General features: G+C 49.8%; 1 protein-coding gene across 1 annotated transcript; it reads right to left on the bottom strand.

The window, feature by feature from the left end:
* Window positions 1–4,130: 4,130 nt before the first annotated feature.
* NR2E1 (nuclear receptor subfamily 2 group E member 1) lies at window positions 4,131–22,668 on the bottom strand (the record flags this gene model as incomplete). The annotated part of the gene is made up of 9 exons (XM_079781687.1): window positions 4,131–4,293; window positions 8,441–8,546; window positions 8,801–8,950; window positions 9,338–9,434; window positions 11,572–11,718; window positions 13,028–13,263; window positions 14,663–14,750; window positions 17,907–18,052; window positions 22,644–22,668. The coding sequence occupies 9 exons, from the start codon at window positions 22,666–22,668 to the stop codon at window positions 4,131–4,133; spliced, it is 1,158 nt and encodes a 385-aa protein (XP_079637813.1).
* Window positions 22,669–24,516: the final 1,848 nt, after the last annotated feature.

Here is a 24,516-nt window from a genome sequence, read left to right on the forward strand (position 1 = left end):
AGGGGCAACGGGGGATTGAGAAAATGAAAGAAAGAGACAGACACAGATACAGTAGGGAAAGCTGGGACCGGGTGGGACCACTGTCCTCTGATGGAGAGACAGGGACCCAGAGCCGAAACAGCGTGTTTATTTTATACCCCAAATACCAGGAAGTTTTACTAAAAGTAAAGACAAAGGAGATCATTCTAGGGTGGGCCCGGGTCGTATTCGTTCCTGGTGCTTGGCTGGATTTAGATAACGAAACCCACCCCCTGGCACCTGGGCTGAAGGTCAAGCTGACAACACTCCTGCCTTTTGGCAAAATATGTGTTCAGGGCGTGGCTTTGCCGACCACCCTGGATTCAGCTGACAATTTAAAGAAATGCCCATGTGCCTTCCCAGCCACTCTCTACACCTTTGAAAAGCAATCCTTCCAGACTTGGAAAAACCATTTGTCCAAGGAGAAGCACTAAAGACTGGTTTTTGACCACAGTAATCCCTTGGCTGGGCTCAGCTTCTCTTGTTTGTATATTCAAGTTGCATCTATTGGAATTGTATATCTTGAATTTATATATCCAAAGACCACTGTGGAACCTCCCCCACCATACCAGCCTTAACATCCAGGCAAACAGTGAGGTTCTTATAATACCCAGGCTGCATCCAGCAGAAACTCCCAAATCTCAGGACAGACAGCTATTGGGCTTTTAATTCTGGGTTTTTCAAATGCAAGCCATGCTTGATTCTTATTTGTAATGACAGAGATGCCCAAAGAAAAGGCAACTCCAGTGGGAATCAGTATTTGTGGCGTGTCACAGGAAGCTTACTCCCTTTTAATTTTACTAAGAATATTTAAAATAGATGAAAGTGGATTATGATTGTGACAAATTTCATTATAGGCCAGTGATAGTCCCCCTTCCCTTCCTTCATGAGAGGAGTCCACGTCCCTGCCCACTTGAGGTTGGGTTTGGCCATGTATCTGGCTTTGGCCAGTGGAAAGTGACCAATGTGACATAAACAGCCAGCTTCAAATGAGTGTGCCTGGATTGGCTCAGCCTCTTGCACTTCTGCATTCTGTCAGGCACAGATGTTGCTTTAGGGAAGCTGTCAGTCAAGAATGACAAAACTCTTGAGCACACTTGAATCCAAACTGCAACCTGGAGCCAGGCCCAGCTGAAACTCTGGAGACTGTCCCGTGAGCAAGAAATACAAGTTTGTTGTTGCATTTCCAGCACGTTGAAGCAAAACTGGACTAATACATGTGTGAATAGCCTTGGATCCATCACTCAGCTTTACCAAATCTTGTCATTGATCTCATATGTGTTTCTGGCCTTTTATTATCTTATAAAATAAGCCATTTCAGAAACAGTTGAGGGTTCTCTTGGTACCCTTCCCCAATCCCACCCATCCCCAGAGGTAACCACTCTCATGCGGTTAGTGTTATACTCATTTCATTTTAAACATTTGCTATATATTTATATATCTACTAGAGGCCCGATGCATGAATGAAGATTCGTGCAAGAATGGGCCTTCATTCCCCTGGCTGCCGGCACCACCTTTGCTCTGGCCCGGAGCCGCCTTTCTGCCTTCCCACGCTGCCCAGAGGCCCGGAGCGGCTGGGGTGGTACGAAACGCCTTGTCCCTGACCGCTTGGCATCTGCATATGCAAATTAACCCACCATCTTTGTTGAATTAATTTGCATACTCACTCCTGATTGGCTGGTGGGCGTCATGAAGGTATGGTCAATTAGCATGTTACTCTTTTATTAGGTAGACTAGAGGCTCCATGCACAAAACTCATGCAAGAGTAGGCCTTCCTTCCCCCAGCTGCCAGCACCGGCTTCCCTCTGACACTGGGACCCAGTCTTCCCTCGAAGCCTGGGCTTCTTCTGGAAGGTCGTCCAGAAGGACGTCCGGCCTACTTAGCATATTATGCTTTTATTATTATAGATAAATATGGTCTATTTATAGAAATACCAAGCTGCATGTATCCTCTGCAATTCACTTCTCACCCACCCAAAACACTGTATTTCACATTTACCCCTGTTGACATGTTGGCTCTAGTCTATTCACTTTAACTACTGTAACACTGCCTATATATACCGCAATCTATCTATTCTCTGTTGGTGGGCATTTTAGTTGTTAAATATGAATAGTATTGCAAGGAACATTCTTGCACACATCTTTGAGTTCCTGGCTTTTCTGTAAGACTAACTTCTCTGTGGAATCAGTAGATGAGAGGTACATGGCTGACTGAACTTCCACACATGCAATCTGCAAGGTCAGTTTAGCCAACAGTTGCTCGTGCCTCTGCTCCAGCCTCTCGCTGGAGCTGCTCCCCAGGAGGAATGCACAGTGTCCGTGGCCTTGGCACTTCTGACTTCCACTACCTACCTCTGGCTGTGGGGCCAGTGCCCTGAGATTCCCTGGAAACATCTGAATGCACGTTCTACTGCTCCTTCTACATCTTACTCCCCAATAAAGTTCTTCACACTTTATCTTTTTGATCATTAAATGATTTTAAGTTCCTGGTTAGGATTGAGATGTTGGCAAGAGAGTTAGAAACAGAGGAGTAAGTGAATGAAGACTCTGTTAATCGTCCTCTTTCTTCCTCACACAGCAATTTTTCTAACAGATGCAATTATATTTGAGAGCTGCAGAGAATGGAATCTTGTTTTATTTCTTTATTCATCATTTTACAAATGGGATTCACTGTAAAAAGGAAATTGCCTTTGTAGTTCAGTTCTTCAGGCTGGAGTGCTCTGAGCTTCAATTTTTATACCAGCTGCTGCCACCACCTTGTATCTGGTGGGTGAGAACCAGCCAGGGAAGGAGGCTAAGAAACCAGGCAGAGTTCAAATTCATTTAGATTCAATATATTTTTATTCTTTGTAAATACAATGAAGTACAACCTTTTAACTTCACAAATCAGTTAATTCACTTTGTACAAGAAAAGTTTTACTCAACCTATAATAGTCCAAGTGCTGAATAGTTTTCCTCAGTGCTAGAAACTACTAAATCAAAATGTGAAAAGTACAGCAGCTATTTTAAAATGTTTGTTTCTACATTTTCATAAGTATAGATTGATACCAAAGGAGCAGCTTACAATGTAGAATGGTGTGTGTGTGTGTGTGTGCACGCGCGCGCACACATTCAAGGCTTTACTAGAAACCAGTTTTCTGAAAGGCATTTAAGAGTCTCAAGCTGTTAGCAGTGGATCAACCGAGAAACCTCTTAGTGCTCATCTCTTTGAAGTTCCATTCAACATCACGTCTGTGTTGGTTTCCTGTCTGATGTGACTCACTGAAACACCAGCTTGGACCCTCATTGCCTTTGGTTTCAGCACTATTTTAATGGGACAGCAATCTGCCTCAATCTTTCACCTCCGCCTTATTTGGTTTTGCTGTTTTTAGTCTTCCTCCCTCGACGTTTGTTCTTTTAGTAAAGCTCTTCTATTTTTGAGATGTTATTCAAACTGAAGTTCTGGTGAGCATTTTATTTTTGTCCACCAATCCTTTGACAAGGTTGCCTGGCCTATGGTATTAAAAAGAAGAAGAAAAGAAAGAGAAAGGAAAAAAAAGATAGAGAAAAAGCAAATCTCACGGCATAAGCTACCTTTCACTTATTAACCCAGTTCTGAAGGCCACTTAATGATGTATTACAATAGATGGGAAACTTTTGATAAAACTTTTTATTTTAAACCTAACCATTGTTTTTACAATAAAGTCTAGTTCATAAGATAGTTCTCAAGGCTGCTGCATGGTGTTATACACAGAGCTATATTTGGTTACCCAATTTTATACACTAAAAACGAAAAGGAAGTTCTACTCATGTTTCAGTGTTTGATAGTTCAGACGGATCTTCCAGGTGAGAGGCAGAGTGGCATGGCCTGTGGCAACCCTCCATTTGTGCCCTCCCAGGGCATGACAGCTGTGAGTTCTCTATGCATCTGGTCCTTCCGGGCTGCCCTGCCCTGGATGAGGCAGCAGCAGGTCAGAGTTACTTGCAACTGTTGTATCCATGGATGTTTTCTCCTGAAGGCTCCACACCCCCAGACATATGCTTCCCGAAGGGTTGGTTAGTTGAAGCTTGTTCTCCGTGGGTAGAAGTTCATCAGAGACTATCCCATACTGAAAAGTGGGAACTTGAAGAGCTTAGATATCACTGGATTTGTACATATCTGAAAGCAGTCTTGTAATTGGTACATTGCCGATGGTTTTTTTGAAAAACACTTCTTCTATGGTTGATGGGCTAATAGAACGTAAAGCTGGCAAAAGCAACAGAAGCTTTCCAAAGCGACAGGGTTGAGTGGGATATCTGGAATAGGAGGAGCCGTGAAAGCAAGGTCAGATCCATTACCACTGGGAATTAATAGCTCATACTTAAGCACACACCATCTCCAGCATAGTTTCCTGACTGGGCCTCGTGAACAGCACACTGCCCCTGCAGCCGAGTCTGGGACTCGGGCCCTACCTATGGTTCTGGTTCTACAGGCAGAAGTGTCCAGGCCTGGAGAACACACATGATGTCAAAATCACATGGTGACTGTCTCAACATTAGCAAAGGGGTTGTATTTTGTTTGGAGGGGGAAAAAATGAAGAAACAAGGTACTAAGTTTAGGCTAGTTAATAAATATAAGGGTGTTAGTGCAGTAGATAGTGGTAGTATCCATGTTTTCTGATTGTGAAGGTTTCTTCCTTTGCAAGGCAATTTCCCTCAAATAAAATGGATTCCTTTTCTAGGAAATTCTCCAAATTATTATTCAGGCATTATACTTAGTCACTTTCAGGAATAATTCCATCCTTATTACACTGCAAATTGAAGGCTAAGTTCTGTTGGGTGGCAGTGCCACCCAACTTTCATGTCAATGAAATTGACATGTAATTAAAGATGTGAGAAATTGCTTAACAATTTCCTTTCTTAATGTCCAACATACATCTGTGTTCAGATGTGCAAGTTTCATTTCCTACTGCCTTCAGATGCCTATAAGCCACCTCCTCACAGTAGCCCTGATGCTTCTTTAGTCAGTTGCTTGGAATCAGGTATCCATATGCTCCCCAGGGAGGACTCCTGCCACTGAAACAAACCACCTAAAAGACTGAGGTCTGGGGTCACAACCTGTGACTGAGCCAGGCTCAACTAATAGCCACAAAGTGCTGGGAACTGACAGACATCAAAATTCCTTCCCAGGAGTCAGGTGGCTGAACACTGAGTTTAACTGCCCAATAACCCCAGCCTGCAAATAAAATCCAGGACAGCAACCATCCCGCTTGTCTCCTGGCTTTGAGACATGAAAGTCCCTCTCTTCAACCCGATACGAGGCTGCTCATTCATTCTGCGCCTCTGAGAGCCTCATTTGATTCTTTGACTACCCAGCTTCCTGCGCATCCATGGACGGGGATCACCATCCCACATTGATTAATTGCAGTATGGAAATGGTGGCGTTTATCTGCATTTTCTTAAAGGCCTAAATCCCACCACTTGCTCTCCTTGCTAAAAGTTTCTCCTACGTTTCCTGGAAAGAAATCCCAAGACCCAGGTCTCCCTTTCACCTTGGCCACTTACTCTTGTCAATAGCTCTGTTTCCTGTCCCAGGATCATCGGGCAGAGGCGAGAGAAGCTGCAATGGGTGGGACACAGCTGAGCCTCTACCATGTCTGCCGCATCGACCTAATGTGCTAGAAGGTTCCAGTGTGAGGAACCACTGGGGGAAGTGATTACTTTGAAAAAGGATGGATTTTGGAGAATCCATAGACAATTCTTGATTTTTGGTAAATAAATAATACATTCTCACCCACTTATTTTATTCTCTAGTTAAGAAGGGGTTGGTTAGTCAGTCAACAAGAATTGTCTATTATATGTGAAGTACGGTACTACCAAGAAATAATAACAAAGTGTGTATATGTCAGTGGTTCTCAACCTTTCTAATGCCGCGACCCTTTAATACATACAGTTCCTCAGGTTGTGGTGACCCCCAACCATAAAATTATTTTCGTTGCTACTTCATAACTGTAATTTTGCTACTGTTAATGAATCGTAATGTAAATATCTGTGTTTTCCGATGGTCTTAGGCTCTACAGCAGCGGTTCTCAACCGCTAGCAGCGTCGCCTAAGACCATCGGAAAACACAGATGGTCTGGTGCAATGTGTATATGTTTTATGATTGGGGGTCACCACAACATGAGGAACTGTATTAAAGGGTCGCGGCATTAGAAAGGTTGAGAACCACTGGTATATGTGCGTGTGAGAGACACAGAGACACAGAGAGAGCATGTGTCTGACTCCTCAAAATTAATATTTTAGAATAGCTATGACCCTGGTTTCATCCATTAGTAAAAATAACTGGAAGTTTTCACTCAGGTGTAAGTGTTTTGAGCCTGTCAGAGATCCATGTATTTGATCTTCAATGATAACATATGGTTTGTGTGAAATGCCAATTCCAAGCCTTCTCCTTATATAACACATAATTAGAGAAATAGCTCACACAGCTATAACAATGAGCTCAGTTTGCAATGTTGACTATTAGTTGTTCGCTATGTTAACTTTTCATTTTGATTTCAGATTTTATTTTTCTAGACAGGAAAGTGCTAGAGGAGAATGATCCTGATTTGAAGGAGCTAAGAAATAAGGCATAGTCAGTTTTCTCACATGCATGAGTCTAGATCTTAATATATTAAATTATAGCTGTGGCAGATAGCATGAAACAAAAATTCCATGTCAAAGCAGATGAGTTCCTTCCATGAATAATTTCCTTGTTTTGAGGGTGAGGGAGAAGTAGTATACTTGCCATTTCTTTAAAATAGACTTTTGTTAATTTGTGGTTTAATTTTCTCAGACTTTCTCTCTCCCAGATTCTCCTCAGTCACCTCTCTGACACCTCCCTCTACCAGCTCTAAGGAGCACCCCTCATCCCTGCCATTCAAGGACACTAGCTCCTGTGTGGTCCCCTCCATCCATCAGCCTTTCCAGGTTCTCCCTCACTCCGCCTCCCCCAACTAGAATTTGTCTCTCCCACTCCCCACTCTGCTTTTCTGTCTTCTCTGGTCTGAATTGGAGTAATACTTCTATCTACTTCATGCACCAATAAGGGACAGTGTCTTATTCTCTGGTGCCCCACAGTACTCACTAGGGAAGGCTGGACTGATATCATATTCTTCTTGGTTTGATGTTCTTTAAACCTTAATGGCTCTAAATGTCAGAGGTCAGTTCTAATATACAAATTAATTTTTAGTGGGGAAATTATGTACTGCTTCATTCAATAATTTTGAACATATATTCAGTGCCTATTATATACATATTGAAATTTAACATGGATTTTAAATTTAAAAACCACGGCACTTTAATTTAGAAAAACATATACACATTGCACCAGCACACAACACAGTTTCAATGATATTCCATGGACAGGGAACAGTTTTATTCAATAGAATTCAACAGAGGATTTGTAATAAAAATAAGAAGATCCTAGCAGAAGTGGTATTACTCCAAACCGATACAGTATAAGGGAGGCATTAACAGTCTCCATTCATCTGATTAAGTTATTCCAGCTCAGTGTCTGTGGTGATATCGAGATGATAGAGACAGGCTTCCATGGGCTTCCCGTTAAGACCAAGCTAGCTTTCTCGTTCTCTCTCTCCGCCCCTTTCCTCCCTCCAACCCCAAAAGTCACATTCTTTCTCCATAGCAATCATTTGGCCCTAATAACCACAAACAAACAAACAAACAAATAAATAAGCCAGCCTAGAGAATAAACAAGAATAGCAACTCTGTTCTAACCTCACATCCACCAAGGACCTAGCAGGCTCCACAGCTCTTTAAAGTCCTGCTTTCTCCCTCGGAAAATGGAAGCAGAAAGGTCTATACCTCCTGGAGGACTTCCCCATCGGTGGGCCAGGAGGACTGCTGAGGCCCCGGTGACTGAGAGTTTCTACAAATAGACAAGAGCAGCTCTGCCAATGGGCCCTGCTTGGCCAGACATAACCTGGTGGGTGCAATGACTCCAAGTAACTCAACAGCTATCAATCAGCAGTTATGATGGGGGTACAGATGGCCTCTCTAGAAAGTTCTCTGGTCCTTCTATGTGGGATTGGCATCCAAAGAAAGGCACTTGCCCTTTTTCAAAGGATGACTTCACTACTCTATACTCTATCCACTATAACACTTGGCCTTCATTGTTACCTTTCCCACATCTGGGTCCATTCATACAAAGGTGTTCAACTATTATGATGGATTAAGTTGTTAACCAGGTCAGCTGCAAGGCATCTGGCAATCTAATTGCTAATCTAATTTTATTTGCTCCTCTCACCCACCATGTGATATAGGTGAGCACATAATTCTAAGTAACTTTATTGGCTGGCAACAGAATAATTCGTCAGAAAGTTTGAACTGGCTTACTACCCCCTGCTCACACATTCACCATGGGAACAACATTCTTAAGGACACCTTCAGGGCAAACAAGAGTCACCTGGTATGGATGTAGCTGTTGAGAGTCAGCTGAGCCTCGTCTTGAAGAGCTGCAATGGCAGCAGCATTCCGGAAACTTCTCAGTTCAGAACCACTATGTGTAGGAACTAGAAATGAAGACCAGGAAACGGTGATAGACAGCACAGGAAATGCAGGTGTGAAATCTCCTCCCTGAAGTGAACAGCCAGCAGGAGAATGCTCAAGTCCCCATGGCTATGGAAATGAGGCCAGACTAAGAGTCTCAGCACCATTCAAAACTATCACTGGTTTTTGCAAAGGTAAATCTGGAATTTGAGGTGGCTGAATTAGTGATGTGGCAAAAGTGAGGGAGGAGAAGAGACAGGGGTTTGTGTCTACTTACCAGCTTTGAAAGTGACGATGCATTTCAGACAGGCAAATTCAGTAGCATCTAACCGGAGTTGTCTAAACCGAGCCACCACCTCTTGTAAAGCCTGTATTTCAGATATAATCTTGTTCAGCTTCTGGGAATCTGTGTTGTCACCATTCATGCCTAGAATTAAAACATGGAATAAATGCTATAATATGAAGGCATTTTCATAATTTAATATTGATTTTTGACAAAATCCTGCATATCAATATCTTTTCAATTGTCACTCTAAGATATCTGATTCCATGTACACTGGCTATATTGTATGAAAGTTAATATAAAATCGTCTCTTGGATGATAACAAACACAGTAATTTGCATTTAAATAACAATGCAAGCAGTCATGAATACAACAAAACAACATTATTTGCATTTAAATATAGATTTATAAATGACAGGTATACTCTATTGTTCAGTGGGAATTTGTTATTCTTTACATGTTGTTCTTTTTTCAGTAATGTATTTTTATGGTAATTTCTACAACAAAGTCATTAAATTGTGCAATTCTTACCAGATACAGCCAGTAGAGTGTTAGCATCAACCGGAATGGCCCATTGTGCTATTCCTAGAACAAACAGTTCTCTCCAAGCATCTTCCAAAAGCATCAGCTGTCATACAATAGATGTATAATATAATATAGCGTGTAATTTATAAATTTATAAACAATTTCAATATGTAAATTTCCATTATTTTAAAAAAGTGTTTTAAATGCTTGTCTTGGTAATTTTTCCTCTGAATATTTTTATCTTTCCCTTGTTTTCCTTTTTCAAAAGGTGCCTATAGATAAGCACAGGCATTTGAGAGTCAGCCATTCTAATCCTCCAAAGTTTGCTTCCCTTAGGAAAGGGTTTATCCATCTGGTCCTCCCATCTATTTGTTTCTAAACACCTAGAAACTTCTCCCAGAGACCCAGGCTCAATGAAATGCCACCAGCAGCTCAGCAGGTGGATACCCCTTCTATAAAACGCTGATATTATCAGGGTTGAAGATTCCAGAGTAAGCTTGCAAATCTGGGTCCTCATTGTCCTGGTGGGTATAGGGGGAGAGAGAGAAGAAAGGGAGGAGAGAGAGAGAGAGAGAGAGAGAGAGAGAGAGAGAGAGAGAGACCTCACTAATTCCCAAGAGGCATGCAGGGAAATCAGGGTGTAATTATGTTAATCGGGCTTTACTGAGTTTACCTCATCTCACTGACTGATTTTTCTGAGACTCATAAGTGGACAGCATCAAGGTGCTTGTCATTTTCATTCTAATAAAATGTGCTACTGAATATTTAAAATGAAAATCTGGCTCCTTTTCCAAATGAATATACTGGATTCCACTTCACTGCAGTTTGCTAGTTGTTGAAGGGTTTCCATCGAAGGGCTGAGTAGCAGACAGTAAATAAATTTTGTTTGAATTAAAGAGTCTACAAATACTTGTTTTGAGAGAAAAAATAACCAATTCTCTCTCTCTCTCTCTCTCTCTCTCTCTCTCTCTCTCTCTCTCACACACACACACACACACACACACACACACACACACGGCAAATGATTAGAGCCAACCAGCTAACCAGGTCAAAGATAGAACTTAATCATCTTGAAAAATCTGTTTTTTGAAAAATTTATAAAAATTCAGCCAATTCTGGATGATTTATATGAAAGGATTTCCTTTCAGAAACTAAGAGCTAAATTTTGAAGGCTTGTAACCAAAATCAAAAGGTTGAATTTTCAAAATGCTTTATTTTTATTACATTAAGTACAAAAAAGAATATTAAAAAAATGCAAGGTAAACAGTATCGAATTCTGGCCGTGTCTGAAAGTCCAGGTCATGAAAAAAAGAACATTCCATGCTAGAAGATTAAATGTCTTTAACACATTGCCAGGTCTTTCTGTAGGAAATGTACTTCATATTAAGGGGCCCTATTATTCCTTAATTAGGTATAAAATGAATTAAAGAAATAAATCCTTTGCTTTTAGAACTACTTATTAGCCTTTTGGGAAATTTGTCATTAATTCCCAAGAATGCACTGGTAACAGCCAAGGTTGTGAACACTTCATTCTCTTCCTTTCCCTTAAGTTTAGAAAAATTCTGGCAGAGGCCATTTCTGATGCTCCTAACAACAAAATTTCTGGGTTTTGGTACAATGCAGTTTTTAGCAGCACAAACTTTTATTGCCTCAGAATATCATTTACAACCACAGAATTCTGCACAATGCCCATTTGTTTACAAAATCTCTAAAAGACTTAAAGAATCCAGAGAGAACTTAGCCTGCAACACACCCTTGAATCTTATATGCTGATAAATTAGTGGCCCCAACTCTATCACGATGAAAAACACAAAGCTGAGCATATAGAATAGTGAAACGAGCTCCAAAAACCTTATAGGAGAATACTCTTCTATTTCTCTCAGTTCCAGTGTTCTAAGAAAGCACGGTTTTTATTAACTATTTTTAAAAAGTCATAAGAATTTGTGATTAAATTTGAAGTTTCAATTAAACTAAAAAATAATAATGCCCTTGTTTCTTTGTTTTTCATAAACCAGATCTGAAGTTTCCAAATTAACATAATTACATTTCTTAGGCAGGTCCATAGCTAGATATTCTGAACCCGTAGAAAGAAGCTAGCAAAGATAGGTTCCTCCTTGCTGTTAAGAACTGATGCCTGACCTTGGTGATTTATCCGGGTAATCTACAGTTCCATAAGGCTGACTCCTGTTGCTTCTTCCCAGCTTCCTTCCCTCAAGACCTCTGTGCCCTCTTGGTCATACCTGGTCTTGCAAAGACAGGGTGGAGAAAGCTGGTACACTCTTAGCCCACTTGATGCTCATAAAGAGAAGCCTGGCAGCTGATTCACACACTGACTCTGTGGCCACTTCATAGAGATACATGGGGGTCCCATTCACTTCATGGGGGTACTGGGTGGGGAAGAAACAGAGAGACCAGGGAGTGAGGAAACCACAGCTTTGCAAGAAGAGCCAACTTTTTAATTTTCTAATCAGAACAGAGAAGGAGATAGGAATTTGGATGTTCTGCTTAAATGGGCAGTTGCCATAAGGGCATAAAAACCAAACGTCGTAGCTATTGAGTTTGGGAAATTGTTGGGGGAGACCCATTTCCACTGTGTGGGCCCATTCCTTCCAGAGGGGCATCTGGCTTTTTATCCCCTGCAGCACATTTTCCTTGGGCTGAGCCAAGTGCCAGGCCTGTCTCCCAATTTAGATAAGAGCTGCTCACATTTGTGTACATAAAAATAGATGTGAAAAAAGTACAAATTAATAGGCATCCCAAACACAAATATGCATATGAGTATTTTTAGAAAGGATTAGTATATTATGGAAATATTTCAATTAGACATCTTAATCATTCACAGAGCATCCCCATTCATAACTGACAACATATTCATAACACTACTTTCCCAAGCTTATTATACACATCAAGGGTAAGGAAGCAATATTAAATATTGTGCGTGCGTGTGTGCCCAGGTGTTTGGCTTCCCTGCAGTGTGGCGCTGCATCTGGCCCTCCTCTGGGGGAGATCCAGATCCCTTCTTGGCCTGGAGTGGGAGCTGTGGGTAGGTACCAGCTGGAAGCCTGAAGGGTAGTCCCTAGGCGGCAGCCTTTCGAGGTGGTTCTGGCTGTGTCCCTGCCAGTAGAGGGCCTGGTGTAAAGCAATCCCTGAGGCTCAGAAGAGAGTGAGTGAGAGGAGACTGGGAAATGATGTCAGGGTCCCCAAACTGTCCAACCGGGTGAGTTCCACTCTCCTCTCTTAGGTTAGAGACCCACAGCTTTGCCCAAGAGAATAGACCCCTAATATTTGCAACTCAGGGACTCTTCTCCTCCTTCTCAAAACCAGTGTCCACTCTTCGGACCTGCAGGGGACTTCCTAGGCGGCCTGCTGGGCTCAGACTGGGCTCCACACCAGGGCCTTTTCCAAAGGTGCAGCCTCCCTCCCCTGCCCTACATCAAAGGCGCTGAAAGGGCCTCTGGGGGTTGGGGGGAGGAGGGGAAGGAGAGAGTCCACGTTTGTAGCCACTCAGAGAGGGACTGTACTGCACACTCAGTGGCTCCAGGGAGAAGAGCAACAGGCCCAGAGCTCCCTGCAGGGCTCTGCCAGTATCCCGCGTGGTCGCCCCATCTTTTGCCTGTCCCCATTCCAGTTCAGAAGGAACGGGTGCCCCTGTGTCCTCCCTCCGCTCTTCCCGGGACTCCCCGCAAGGCCCCTGACCTTGGGCGTGGGCTGAGCCAGGCTCACGAGGGTCTGCCGCTCGGGCGTGGCGGACACCGCGGCCAGCTCCAGGCCGTGCGGCTCCAGCTGCGTGACCGTGGTGAAGAAGGCCGGGGCGGGCAGCGCTGCCGAGGGGAAGTGCGCGGCCGCCCCGTTCTCCTCCTTGTGTCCACGGAAGTAGAGGGCCACCTGCTTGCGGATGGTGGACGTCCGAGGGCCCCGTTCGTGCTGCACAGCTGCAGAGACAGACGGACACAGGCCCGGGGTCAGAGTCTGGGAGACACACAGCCACGGCTGCGCTGCAGGGCCACGCGCCAGGGCAGGGCAGGCAAGGTCACCCGGAATGTGGGGGCGCTCTGAGGCGGGCTAGCAGCCACGCTGTATGGGTTAGAGGAGCCCGGCCCCAAGTATCAGGCCAAGGACATGCCTCAAGCAAGACCGGTGCTCTCTGTCCATGAGAGCCCTCTGGGAGGGGATAGCTAGGGATCCGCCTTCCCCCTTCCCTCTGCAGCTAGTCTCTGCACAGACTTTCCCCGCTTGGCCCTAGGATGGCTCCCCCCACCGCCACCTCCCCACCCCCGCCCACACAGCAAAGTCAGAGAGGGCCACAGACGCAGAGGCCCTGAGCCCTGGGACCTGGGGGATGGGACAGGGGGAGCCCACCTCGGAGTGTGCTGGAGGAAGGCAGGGAGATGTGACAATTACCACCAACAGCTTAAACAAACAAATTAATTCAGGGCAATCTTCCTTTCGCCTAACTTGACAACTTGTCAATACACAAGTTCATCAGGTTGGACTCGCTCTCCTGCTTGGGGGGGGGGGGGGGGGGGGAGAAGTGCTCTCCCCAATAAGCTGCTGTGCCTCCTAGGGCTGCCACCTGGGCTGCCAATGCCAAGCCCACTCCGCACCCCGTACTGAGGCCCCATTCCTCCCTCCAGGCCATGACCATCCCACCCCCACCCCCGTGCTTTGCCCCGGCCTGGTGCACCCCTGCCAGGCCCCCACCTGGCACCCAGAATCCTAGTTCTTGCTGTGCATGTATAAGAGCCTTCTGGGAGTTGGTGTCCGAGGCACCCACAGGCCTCACCCAACCTCTCCAGCCCTTTCTGTAAGACCAAGGGAAAGCTCTGGAGAAGCCCAGATCACCACTGGCCGTGCCGAATTTGGAGTTCTGTTGAATTTGCAAACAGGGACTCAAAATTCCCTGTGCTCCTGTCTCTGTCCTGATCTCCTCCTCCCACAAAGACTATCCAGACTGTGAGATCCTGCAGGAGGCTGACAGGTTTGGGAGTGGCCACGAAAGGGCTGTAAGGAGGGTGAACTGAGTAATTAAGACGAGAGGCAGGAAATACCGCGTGTTCTCAGCAGAGTGGGGTCCCCAGGAACGCTGCCTTCTTGGGGGTGACTGTGGAGCACAGGTTTCCAATGTGGGCATGGGCCTTGCTCTAGGAAGTTCAAGGGGGTCGGGATGGGGCTCATGCTAAGAGATCAGGAAGGAAAGCCTGAGGCCAATTCCCAGCATCTAGAAAGAAGTGCTGGGGAGACGGTTGGCATGCCTAGGAGTGCCATGTATTTTCTGTACATATATTTTACTTATCAATCAACGCTGTTAGAGTAAAAAGGTGTACTGATTACCATCTTTGTTCATGTTGACTTCCAAACACTTCTTGAGCCGACATGCCCTGCACTGGTTTCTGTGCGTCTTGTCCACGGGGCAGCCTCCCTGGAACAGAGCGCAGGCCGTCAGCGGCCTGTGGGCCTTCAGATGGTGACGCAAAGCCGGCGCTGGGTGGGGAAACAGAACCTGCCACCTACACCTGGGTCCGGGAAGCAGTGAGTCCTTGGGCACCAGCAGGGCCAGGTAAAGAAAGCGCTGGGCTTCCTGGGGCTACTTCAAGAGGACCAATTCATGACTCTGAAAGTGCTCAAGTCGGAAAATCCTTCTCCAAGCAGGCGAAGGGCCACAGCGCCTGGTGTGCCAGACTCTGCTGTGCTGGGAGGAGAAGCTCCTGAGGGAACTTCCGTGAGTGGAGAAACTGGGGTGAGGCTTTTTCAGGACCCAAGACAGCTACCTGGCCCCATAGGAGGAGGCCTGAGCACCCCTTTGGGAGTGGGCTGGCCTGGAAGGATCCCTGCCATGGCCCCCCTTCCACTAGCTATCTTTCCACTTAGGGTCTTAGTCTTCCTCTCTCTTTCACTTTCTGGGTGAGCCCATTTATTTGTCAGATAAATATCTCCCATGTATTCTCTACTCTCCTGTTTTCTCTCTTTCCTTTGTACTGAAAGTCATCCTTATAAGCAGCATGGTGAGAGTTATCTTAAAGCCTTGTCTCAGCTCAGATTCATGGACACATAGTCATTCTCAAGTGTGTTGAGGCAGAAGCCAGAGTGGTTAGGAGGGCAGGGCCCCCAGAGGAAAGGGTGAGAAGGGAAGAGACCAAGGCCTGGGCAAAAATCTAAAAATGCTCTCCATGTAAATATGGCCAGGAAGATAATGTAATAAACTGTCTGACAAAATGATAACATTGGTTGAGAATATTAGTGTGATAACTGAGAAAAAGAGGTAATTGCTGACTTAGAAATATTTATCAGGGACACGTGAGAAAATAAATATTTTATCTAATGCATTTTTATGGGGAAATGTTGGCCATTAAGAGAGGAAATTTACAGAGAAATTTTCTTATGGAATTCATTCAGTAGTTGGTGTTATTACTGAGGAAACACGTACATAGCTATATAAAGAGTCACATATATATTATATACAGAAAATACGTAAGTTTGGTGCTCTCTGGTGTTTATATGAGTTGCTACTGTTAGATTTGCAATGAGAAGAAAAAGAATAAAGTAAATGTATTTTTATTTTGCTTCATAATACCAAAATGTTATATACGTTGAAGTTGGAGTAAGTACATTTTCTAAAATATCCCTTGGGAATAATTACACATTAGAAAACACAGTTTTATATGATCACACCCCTCTGATTTAAAAATGTTGATTTTTAAAATAAATACAGGGCTGGGGGTTGTAACAATTTCTAAAGGTCCTCATCGCTGTTAATAATAAGTTGAAATATTATTTACCTAATCTTAGAATAAAAGAGAGAAAGGAAATTTTATTTTTGGTTCCTAAGTGAATTCTTCAGAGCATCTTTGCTGGCCAGTGTAATAGCTTAATGTAAAGAGGCTTAAAGAAGTTATTATTAAATGCAATCATATGCCTATCATCAAATGTTATTCCCCAAATGTATTCCGTTAACATGTTAATGCAAAATGGAAGCCTTCATTAGTTTTTAAGAGTGTCTTCAAATCAGATCATATGTATATAAATATCTGGAGCCCGGGGAGAAGGATGAGTGCCACCGCTCCGTGCATTCATTCTCTCTGCAAGGAGACAACCCCCGAGCCTGATGAGTCTATTATCGCTCCTTTACAAATACTTGGACTGACATCAGCGTGTTGATAGCCAACCCCTTTGAAAGTATCAGGCATTAACATCTGAGATTTTGATTCCCCAAATCTGTGCGTTGCGTAAAAGTAAAAGACAATTTAAGTAGAAACTTGCTCGAATCTGGCAACCCACAGCAATCCCACATTCCTGTGGAGCTACTGGGCTACAGTGTTGTGTGTGTATAATGTGATGTGTCCATATGGTAAAGCTAGAAACTGAGACAGAGCTGTGAACCCAATAAAACAAGAACAGGGCAGGAGAGTTCCAAGTAACTTATCCAAATACAGATGCCTTCTTGTTTTTGTTGATAATCCAAACCCACCAGAAACTGATATAAGCAGACATGGCTTCAGAAAAAGATTAATCGACTAGCACCAAACCACATATGTGGATGTATATATGTGTGTCATCGTTATCCATAGATATTAATTAGTGAAAATGTTTTACCGGTTTGGCCACCAAAGGACGACTTCTGACTAGTACACTCTCCAGGGTCTTTTGGGGAGTCAAGGTGGTGGCTCCGTGCTGGAGGGTCTGTGTGCCTGGCTGCGGAGAGGGCAAAGTGTGGGACAAAAGGCTGGTCCCCCTAGGTTGAAATAAGCCTGTTGCTGGGCTGGAAATGAGGCAGGGGGTTATCTAGTCGCCCTTCCTGGCAGCTTTGGCTCACAGTCCATGCCTGTCGCCTGTTTCTTTGAGACAGTTCAGCCTGCCCAAGACCAAAACACACCAACCAGGCACATCTAAGCAGAGACAGAGGAGACGTGGGAACCTGGGAGAAGGTCCCGCTTACTCCTTCCTTGGGAGCCTTCTCTCCTGCTCACTCAGCCCTTTTCTGACAAGGCTCAGCCAGAGTCGGAAGAGTTGAAGGGCACAGCCTTTCACAGAACACATCCTCTCTGTCCCAGTGGCTCACACTCACTTTGAGTCTCAACCTTGAGTAGGGTGCCCTGTGCCCTTAACCTCTGCCATCCCAGGCAGTGGCGAAGGCACGGCGCTGCTAGGGGTGGGTGTGGCGGACAGACAGCGCGACGTAGCCCTTTCTCCCGCTCACATTTGAGGTTTAGATGTTTACGTCCCTTAGGTTCCCTGGGCTGGCTTGAGCGCCACTAGGAGAGGGCCTTAGCCAATGTCAAAATGTTAGAGGGTTAAAGTGTTTGGGGGTGGGGAGGCGGGACGCTGGGATTTCAGACTTCCTACTGCAAACTCACCAGTCTTCCCTTACCCTCCACTGCCCCCCCCCCCCCCCACACACACACACATCGCTTCTGCCCTGCCTGGCCCAAGGGAAAGGGCCTCAAAGAGTTGAGTCTGGAGCGGGAGAGACCCGGAGAAGTCAAGGTCTGGGCCCCCCTGCGCAGAGCCGTCCTGGGGCACAAACAAAGGAGGGGTAGGCAGCAGAGGGGAGCTGAGCGACGCAGCCTGGCCAAGGTACCTGGTTTCCAGATTTGCAGACGTACGTCCTGTTCCTGCGGATACTCCGTTTGAAAAACCCCGAGCAGCCGTCGCAGGCGTAGACCCCGTAGTGTTTCCCCGAGCTGCGGTCGCCACACACTTTACAGGGGATGTCTAAAATGCGGCCTGAAATCGCAGAGAAGACAGGGAAGGGGGCAAGGGGCGAGCAGGCGAGGAGGGCGGAGGAGCGGGAGGAAAGGGGAGAGGGGGAGAGGGAGATGCTAAGCAATCTGACCTCTGAGGGGATTAGCACCGAGGCTGCGGTAAAAGCAAATAATGAAGTGATTTTATAGTCAAACTTTTTTTCCCTTGAGCAAGTGTCAGTTTCCTACAATGAGCATTATTCATGCACCGCTACATGTATTGGGGTCTCCTCTAATCGCCGGGGCCCGTTCGGAATGAAAGATTGCCGCAGGCCCAGGCCGCCGCGGCCTCCGGGCCCCGCGCGAAGTTGGGCCGCCTCCCTCCCCCGCGCCGGCATCGAACAGGGAAAGTTGGTGGTGAGCGCGCGAGGAGACACCCGGGAAACGTAAACCGGGAAAAGAAGAAAAACTAACGCGGCTGGAGCTAGAGGGATGGCAGCTGGGAGGCCACCGAGTTTTCCTCCAGCCGCCGCCGGGCGGTGGTTGTGATCAGGATTATGATTGTAATGCTAATACCAGGATTATTAATGATAACAAGAGTCGTGGTCCTTGCCCAACTTTCGCTTTACCTAGGTCTTCAAAATGCTTGCTGGGACGCTTTTGAGAAATCATTTCTTTTAGGTAAAAAATTTCTCCCCAAAGTAAGTAGCACTGGGCCCGGCAGGTCCGAGGAGACTGGTGCCAGTGTGTGGGTGCCGGGCAGGTCCCAGGAGACTGGGTGCCAGTGTGTGGGTGCCGGGCAGGTCCCAGGAGACTGGTGCCAGTGTGTGGGTGCCCGGCAGGTCCGCCCGGAGCGCCTCCTCCCCTCCATCCTCCAGCTTCTTCCTTCCAGACGCGTTTCCACCCCGGGGTCCTCTGTGCGTCTCTCCCTCCCCGTTTTCCCGCCGGCTGTCCCGGGCTGATGTTCTAAAGGGCCTGACTGGTTTCTCTAGACTGTGGTCCCCCGCACACCCCTGTCCACTGGCTTCCACAGTCGCCAGATGGAAGAGAATTTTCTCTGAAATCCCCTCAGGGCTGGGGTGTCCGCAGACTCTGAAGGAATGTAAAGGAGGGGATAATATTCAAACATTCCGTAGGGAGGGAGCTATTTTTCTCTCTAAGCATGGAGAAGGGTCCCACCAGCCTGGAGTGGTTTATAGGGACTTAGAATCCCTTCCTCCCACAAACAGGGGGAGCATTGAATAAAGTGTTAACTTAATTAACACTTCAGTAATAATGATAGTTCGTAATAATGAACTCCTGAACATTTAATTTTCCTTTGCTGCCCGTGCAAAGGCCTCCAGTCTGGACCCCGGCGGCCTGGGGCCGGAGGAAACTTCCCAGCTGCCCCCCTGGAGCGCTCAGCGGGGTGGGGAGAGGCCGGGGTGAGAATGGCTGGGCAGGGGGGGGGGGATGGTGGCGGGCGAGGGCGTGGGGACGCCTATGAGACGTCGGAGGTGGGAACTGGCCGGTGGATTCCGCGCGTCCGGGCGGGCGGGCACCGCATGCGGTGGCCTGGGAGGAGTGGCGGCTGGGGGCCGGGGTGGAAGGGAGGGGGAGTGGGGGGAGGGCGCGGGCGGCCCGTGGGGGAGGGGGGTCGGTAACCACCAGGCTCGGCCGGGGTAATTACAACCCCGCCGAAGCACCTGCCTATAGAGCCACCAGTGACCCGTCAAAAAGAGTAGCATGGGAATTCGGGTGGTGACAAAGGCCGGCGGGGAGGCGCGCGGCGCGGCGACCACCGCCTGGGCACCCCCCCCCCCCCTCCCGCAGGGTGGGAGGAGAGGTTGTGCAGGGGGAGGGGCTGGAGGGAGCGCTGGGCGGCCGCGGCGGGGCTGGTCCCTCACCCCTTCGTCTGGTCACTGCGCCCAAGGAAGCTCACGGCCCCCCAGCAGGGACTCGCGCTTAGCTGCGCCGCCCGCGGTCCGGAGGCGGTACATTTGGTTTCCGTCATTTGCAACCAACCTCTGGTGCATAACTCGCGCCCTCGGCCTCCGCTGGGGTCCACGTTCGGGGTCCCGTCGCCCCCGCTGCCCTCTTCCCCGGATGAGCGCGCAGGAGAGGCAGGGCAGGGGTTCTTGTCCCTGCTTGCCACCCTGAGGAGGCCAGGGCACACTCCCCAGAGAACCCCGAAAGGGTGGAGGAAGCACCCGGCTCCCGCGGGCGGGGGCTCCGCGACCAGCACCCCCGCGGCCACGGCGGCTGCGGGGAGGCCGGGCCTTGGCCTGGCCTGGGGCCGATGGGAGACCTGCTACCCGCCTGGGGCGGGGCGCCGGAGGGAGGAATGCGAACATTCCAGGGCCCGGCGGGCCTGCGCCTTCGACCCCGCTGCCCAGCCACGTTAAGGTGACTTGGGGTCACGAGACAAGCTGGTTGACCCCGTTGCAAAGCTCCTGGTTTAATAAACCGAGCGAGCTCCGACGTGAGGCTAGCGGGGGTTGCCTGAGGCTGGAAAACCGTTCTTAACTTCCCTCGCCAGGGGGTCCCCTCGGGGCTTTTTGTGTATCATAATTGCCTGGAGATATATGGCAGCTTCGATTACTGTAATTACCATCAGAGGCTGTTGAAAGAAGTTAGTCTGGGCTGCAGGGGTGACTGGCCGGGGTCTTGTTACCACCCAGGCGGGGCTCCCCGCGGACAGCGCTCTGCTCTCCGGCCGCAAGGCGAGGGCTCCAGACCTCGAGGCCTGGCCGGCCGGCCCTCCCCCGCTGCGCGGACCTCCTGGCCGACCCGGGCGCGGGCTGCGGGCTGCGGGTGCGGGTGCGGGCCGGGCAGCCTCCGCTCCGGCAGAGCCCAGCTGCAGCGGCGCGGCGGGCGCGGGTCCTTCGCCCTGAGAAACCTCAGAAGTGGAGGCTGGAACTGCGCAGGGGCAAAGGCATCCGTGGCCAAACTCAGGCTCTCGGAAAGTTGGAAAGGTCCAAAGTTTTCCCGATGATCACACTGTCTTTTTTTTTCTAAAAGCCTGGAGGGACCACCGCGTCCTAGTCCTTGGCACGCGGGCCGGTCCCCAGCGAACGGGCTTCTTGTCCGCTCCTTCTCGCGCCTCCGAGGCCTCCCCTTTCACCAATGCCCCCAACCCTGGCGGCTCTGTACCCCGAGGGGGTGCAAGAGTCGGAGACTCCCCACTTCCAGGGAGGGCGGCGAGGGGGCCTGTCCGGGTGAGCGAGCAGGAGGCCTGCAGGGCCCGGGGCTTGGGTTTGGGCAGTGAGGCCCGGAATGCCACGGGGAAGGTCTCTCCCGAGAGGGACCCTGCACACGGGAACGTGGGGCACACAGACACGAGCTCGCTTCCCTTCCCGGAGGGTCCAACAGCCAGGCCGGAGCAGGCCAGCCCTCTGGTGCGGGCTAAGGTTCCTTCGCTCTTCCCTCTGCCTAGATCTAAACAGGTCTCCTTTTCTCTTCTTGTTCACGTTCATTTTGCTCTAATGGTTAAAAGGGCAGCACCCAAGCCAAAACAATCGGACAAAGTGAAAACACAACCCAAATGGGATGGGCAGGAATCGCACCCCACCTAAGTGGGACTTCGCTATCAGTTCTCAGAAGTGTCTCGTACTCTGCCAACTTTCAGACTCCCGATAAGATGATGAGGGTTAAGGGAGGGGAGAGGAGGGGGCACCGACTATGCTACAGGTGACAGCAGCCAGGGCCGACCTCCGGGACATGGGGACTGCAGCGGCGGCCACCCCCAGCCCTGGACCCAGGACAGGGCAGCCCCGGGCCACCGGAAGGCGGGAACTGAAACGCCCCGGGGAGATCCCAGCAATTGGGGCCGCGCCCGCCCAACAGGGGCTCGGGCCTGCCTGTCCTCGGCTCCGCGGGCTCGGTGCCCGCCAAGGCCCTGGGACGTCCGCCTCGCCCTGCACTAGGCCGTGGTGCAGGGGCGGCTGGGGGTCAGCCTCGGCTGGGCGTGCGGGGGACCGCCGCCAGCTAAGCAAGTTTGAAGGAGAAAACCGCGCGAAGGGAACAGGCCGCACGCTCCGGCCTCTGCGGCGCTCCCGCTCGAAAAGTCCACGGGATTAGGGATTGGGTCCTCTCTTGGCTAGAGCGGTTCGCCATACTTCAAATTCCCCAGTTGTGACCTATGCGGATTTAGGATTAAGGAAAATGTGACTTTTAAACGGTTCCTGCTTCCCCGTTTGCAGGATTATTCGAAATAGCTAGAAACGGGGTGCAAAGCATTCCATTCAAAATCCGCTTTCCGCGGAGTTGCTTCTGCGCGCCGCGCGGAGCTGGGAGTTTGGAGCTGCCGCCCGGGCCGAGGCCTAGTTCCGCCCCCACCGCCCCCTCCTCCCCGAGTGGTGAGTGGAGGGAACTCGCGGGACTGGTGGGCTGGCTGCAGGGGTTGCAACCTTCCCACCTTGCCGGAAAGAGGGGGAATCAAGAGGTTCAGAGGTAACAAATGGTTCTTCCCTCACCACGAAACGCTCCGACTCACGGTCTGCAAGAAGCTGGGCCAAACACACGCGCCAATGCAGGACCTCTCCCGGGTTCCCAGTCGCTGTGCTCTGGGCAGCATCGCCCAGGCCTCCCCACCCGCCCGCCCGCCCGCCCCAGGCTGCGCGCCTGGACCCAGCAGCGGACCGAAAGGTACCCACTTGTTGATCCGGCCGGCTTGCTCATGCTGGCGGCCCCGGGGCGGAGCGGCTGGTGGGCGCTGCTCGAGTCCCGGCCGACAGCGTCCGCCTCGCCGCCGGGCTCCACGGCTCTCCAGCCGCCCTCCAGCCTGCGAGGCTCCCGGGCCGGACAGGTGGGTGTCGGGCGCGCGCTGCTCCCCCGGGGGGCTCAGAATTCGTTCCACCGTGGAGATTCAAGCATCCTTAAGTTTCTTCCCGGCTCTTGCAAAACCGCAGCTTTGGGGGATGTTGCCTGATACGGACACACGCGTGGACAGACAGATGGAGAGACGGAGGGGCAGACAGAGGAAGGAGGGAGAACGAGAGAGGGGTATTGAAGGACACAAATGGAGACGCACGGAAATGGTCTTCCTACGGAGCCCACAGGGCCAAATTCCTCTCTTTCTCCATTCCTGTCTCCCAGCCTCCAACGTCTCCCTCTGCGCTAGGCACGCAGAGTGTGGACAGCTCTTTGCGGACGGCTGGTCTTCCAAGGAAAGAAGGAAAACCGCCGCGGTCTCCGGGCAGCCGGGCTCGGCGCCGCTCCAGCCCGAGCCCCGAGTGGGACCACTAGATGGCTGGGAAGTCTTCAGTTCTCAGGAACGGGCGGCCGGCTCCTGGCTTCCGGGGACAGCCGCGCTCGCAGCGGCACGGGGTCCCCGAAGTTCATTCCCCCGTGACTTTGTGCCAGTCGCTGCGGACTGGGTCCCCTGTAATATCTCCAGAAGCTCTCTGACAGGCAGCCGCGGGGAGGGGAATAGGGCGTCCCTGGCCCACTTAGCTTTTCCCCCAACTCCTGGCGGGGTCTGACGTCAGCCATGTGCGGGGAGGGGGTGGGGAGAGGGAGGGGGTTAAATGCTAATGATATTAATGAACCTCCCAGCGGCTCCCAAAGAAAATGCAGGCGCTCGGGGAGCCGACGAGTGAGTGTGAGTGTGAGAGTGTGGCTCTGTGTGCGCGTTAGCAGGACCGTGCTGCGCTTGTGACAAAAATGAATTATTATATTTCATGGCAAGAGGAGAGGGGAGGGGAGGGGAGATGGAGCTTTCTCAAAACGCCTTTCCCCTTCTCTCCAGAGTTCCAGACAGATTCGTGGAGGAACGCGGTGACTGTGTGAGTGGGAACGCGCGTGCCGGATGTAGCCATGGAAGTGGGTTCATTCTTGGTCCCGCGCCCTTTCTGTTGGGTAAAACTTGGATCTGGCCCGAGGTGAGTAATTACTCATTTGCAACCACCTAGGGAAGGCTCTAGCTGAGGACGCTGTGTGGGGACTGGAGGTCGGGGGTGGGTCTGCGGCGGTTCCGCGTTCCCCCGGACTTGGCGAGGTCCGCGTGGGCGCCAGCCTCCAGCAAGGTGCCGCCCGCTTCCCAAGGCAAAGCGCACCCCATCCCGAGCAGAGCGGAACCCCGGTCGCGCCCACTGCCTGCACTGGAGTGGCGGAGGGCCAAGCCCCCCTCCCGAGCTCGTCCCCGGCGGGCTTGGCTGGCCCTCCGGTCCAGGCCCAAGGATCCCGAAGCGCTTTCCCGCCTCGGCGCGCTGGCCCCATCCCGCCTCCCGCGATGCGGGCGCTCCTGCTGCTGTTCCCGGCGCGGCTCTAAGAGGAGCGCGCGCCCAGGCGGCCGGCGACTCCCGACCTCCAGGAGATGACTTCTTATTTAAGCTCTCCCAGCAGCTTGAACTTGTCCAACAAGGCCAGACTTTCCTCCGGGCGTAGGCCGGGCCAGAGGTCAGGGGTCACACCTCCTGCTTTCCAGCCCTTCGCCGCAGGTTGGGGAGCGGGGGTGGGGGTAGGGGGTGGGGATGGGGGGCAGTAAGAGCCCAGGCCAGCACTCTGCCATTCTCCCGGCCCACCCCC

Source organism: Cnephaeus nilssonii, assembly GCF_951640355.1.
Source record: "Cnephaeus nilssonii genome assembly, chromosome: 9".
Classification (NCBI taxonomy): Eukaryota; Metazoa; Chordata; class Mammalia; order Chiroptera; family Vespertilionidae; genus Cnephaeus; species Cnephaeus nilssonii.